General features: G+C 40.3%; 1 protein-coding gene across 1 annotated transcript; it reads left to right on the forward strand.

The window, feature by feature from the left end:
• Positions 1-168: 168 nt before the first annotated feature.
• On the forward strand, positions 169-1,169 carry LOC147613378 (uncharacterized). The gene is made up of 3 exons (XM_086782103.1): positions 169-422; positions 518-690; positions 794-1,169. Exons 1-3 carry the CDS (start codon positions 332-334, stop codon positions 1,097-1,099), a joined length of 570 nt encoding a protein of 189 aa, XP_086638229.1. The 5' UTR covers positions 169-331; the 3' UTR covers positions 1,100-1,169.
• Positions 1,170-2,784: the final 1,615 nt, after the last annotated feature.

The following is a 2,784-nucleotide window of genomic DNA, read 5'->3' on the forward strand; positions in this document are numbered from 1 at the left end:
TAATATACATTAGCATATTGAGTTCGATTCATAGTACGAAGGGCTGGATGTGTTGATATAAGGCCATTTGCTTTTACAACTCCTCCAATAGACCAAATTGTAATTGATTATTGGACCTTGTCATGAAGACTCTCTCTCTCTCTCTCTTCGTAGTATGCGCTGCGGCATTGACCTCTTCCCGAACTTGTCTCTCAAGTTGCATTTTCTTGCTCACCAAGCCAAACGAAACGCTGGATCGATCAGTAGTTAGATCTTCATTCAAAGACGAAAAACTTAATCTCCAGGTACACGAGCAAGCGAGAACACACACACACACACACACAGATCCTATATGGGGCAGTCCCTGGGGCGCATTTTTGGCTTGTCCTCCATCTGGTGGCAGAGAGAATTTCGAATCCTCATGTTGGGCTTGGACGCTGCAGGCAAATTGCTTTTCTGACATTAGCACACTCAACAATCCACTGTTTTGGTACCTTTGAATCTCACGTTATATTGGCCGGATCATCAATATTTGCAGGCAAGACCACCATTCTGTACAAGCTGAAGCTGAACGAGACAGTGACGACGGTGCCCACGATTGGGTTCAACGTGGAGACAGTGGAGTACAAGAACATCAGGTTCACGGTGTGGGACATGGGCGGCCAAGACAAGATCCGGGACCTATGGGGCTACTACTATCAGAACACGCAGGCACGAGATCGAACACAGCCCCACGCCCTAGATATGGTATGTTGCTAGCGCACATATATAGGCTGTGTGGATGATAATTAATAGTACACATCTTTATGTGCAGGGCCTCATCTTTGTGGTGGATAGCAATGACCGAGAGAGAGTGGGGTTGGCAGCGGAGGAGCTACACAAGCTACTGCAACAGGATGAGCTACGCGAGGTGGCGGTGCTCGTGCTAGCCAACAAAAGTGACCTCCCCAATGCCATGCCCACCGACGAGCTCGCCCACCAGCTCCGCCTATCGTCGCTGCGCTCGCACCCTTGGTTCATCCAACGCTCTTGTGCAGTGAGTGGAGTTGGGCTCTGTGAAGGCCTAGATTGGCTCTCCAAATCTATGGACCCACGAGCCATTCAAGCCACCACTCGATGATCCTAGGTGATCATGTGTTACCCCCTCATTTCAATGGGGCCTTTTCTTTCTTTTGATTGGTCTATGCAATCTTGCTTCTAAATAAAATGTTAATGTCTTATGCATCATCTTTTGTCAAACTAAAGCATCTCGCCCTGGCCTGGTTTGGTTTCTTCTTTCAACATGAATGATTGGCCCTTCTCCTAATTGGCTAAAGGAATCATCTCCTCCTTTATCACACTTACCTTCCCTCTCATTCTTATATGGCTCTATTGGTACAAAATGTCATGATTATTTGCACATTCACATGTCTTGCAAGCTTGCTTTTATGCATGGTATCATGAGACCCTCATTGGACCATGACTAAACTCATTCTTTTAATTAGAAAGCTGTAAATTTAAAGACAAACATGTTTCTTTGTTTAATGTTCCCAAAATAAGGGAAAGGACAATCAATCTAAATGACCTAGCAGTAACCCAAGTGGGGTTGCCATTTTTGTGACACTCAAATGCATATGCACACTTACATCCTCTCACACCTTGCATGGTGAGACAAAGATAAGTTTCATATTTGTCCTCTTTCTTTGTGCTTTTCTCCATAGCATCATGTGCCTCATAGTTACCCAAATCATCATGGTCCTTGACCATGAAATGGTGAATCATAGCCTTCCATTTAATCGATTGCATATGGTTTAACAGGGTGCTACCACGTTAACATAACAAGTTTTTTTTTAAAAGTCAGAAGAACCACATCAACAAATCTAGAATTGAAAAATATTAACGAACAACTGCATGAAGGTCTACACATAAACAATGTTGGAAACAAAAACTTCATACCCCTCATCATACATGACAACTACTTTCTACAACCACGACATTACAAATAGAAATCAAGAAGGTTTTATTGTATATATAAGAGTTGGTATATAAGTGTCGATCTTATCAACACTTATACCAATGTGAACTTTTTTGGATCCATTGATGTAAGCATTTATTTCCTTTATTTTTTTTGGGTGTAAGACCTTACGCATTATGTAAAAGAGCTTACACATGGCATAATCTCTTATTAGTATAATCCATAAGAGATTATGCATTAATACCTTATACATAAAAGGCATAAGAGCTTATACCTCTTAACTGAATTATTACATATAAAGGTTAAGCTATTATACATAAGAGCATAAGCTCCCATGCATAAAATCTAATGTATAAAAGACTTTGAATCACCTCCTATGCATTATGCATAAGAGACTTTGCATCACCTTCTATGAGCATAAGAGCTTATGCTTGGGGGCTTCACCTAAAAATATGTAAGTGTAACATGTGAGTTCATCAAGAGGGGTATATTAATTTAGAAAAGTTATAGAATTACATTTATAGGAGGGGTTTTTTAAAACAATTTTGGAAAAAAAATCGTAAGTTTATAAAGAAAAAGGGGTCATTTTATTCACAAAAGTATATAAGTGTAAGGGGTTTTTAAAACACTCCTTGAACGCACATGATAGATAGGATGTCTTCATAGTGCACCCCCTGGGAGCTTATGGCTCTTAGTATGCATAAGACATCATCATGCATATTCTCTTATGCAACATACATAAGAGCATTAGACCATTAATGTATAGCCCATGCCCTTATGTGCATAATAGCTTAACCTTTATACATAATTCACTTAAGGGGCATAAGATCTTATGCCTTTTATGCATAAGA

This window comes from Cibotium barometz, chromosome 44, assembly GCF_041138505.1.
Source record: "Cibotium barometz isolate CiBa-2024 chromosome 44, ASM4113850v1, whole genome shotgun sequence".
NCBI classification, from domain to species: domain Eukaryota; kingdom Viridiplantae; phylum Streptophyta; class Polypodiopsida; order Cyatheales; family Cibotiaceae; genus Cibotium; species Cibotium barometz.

Bases quoted from the DNA above. Each gene is read 5' to 3' on its own strand.
- LOC147613378 (XM_086782103.1), top strand. From the start codon at position 332: ATGGGGCAGTCCCTGGGGCGCATTTTTGGCTTGTCCTCCATCTGGTGG. The intron at 423-517 runs GCAAATTGCTTT...CAATATTTGCAG, and splicing joins GTTGGGCTTGGACGCTGCAG to GCAAGACCACCATTCTGTAC. The intron at 691-793 runs GCACGAGATCGA...CTTTATGTGCAG, and splicing joins ACTACTATCAGAACACGCAG to GGCCTCATCTTTGTGGTGGA.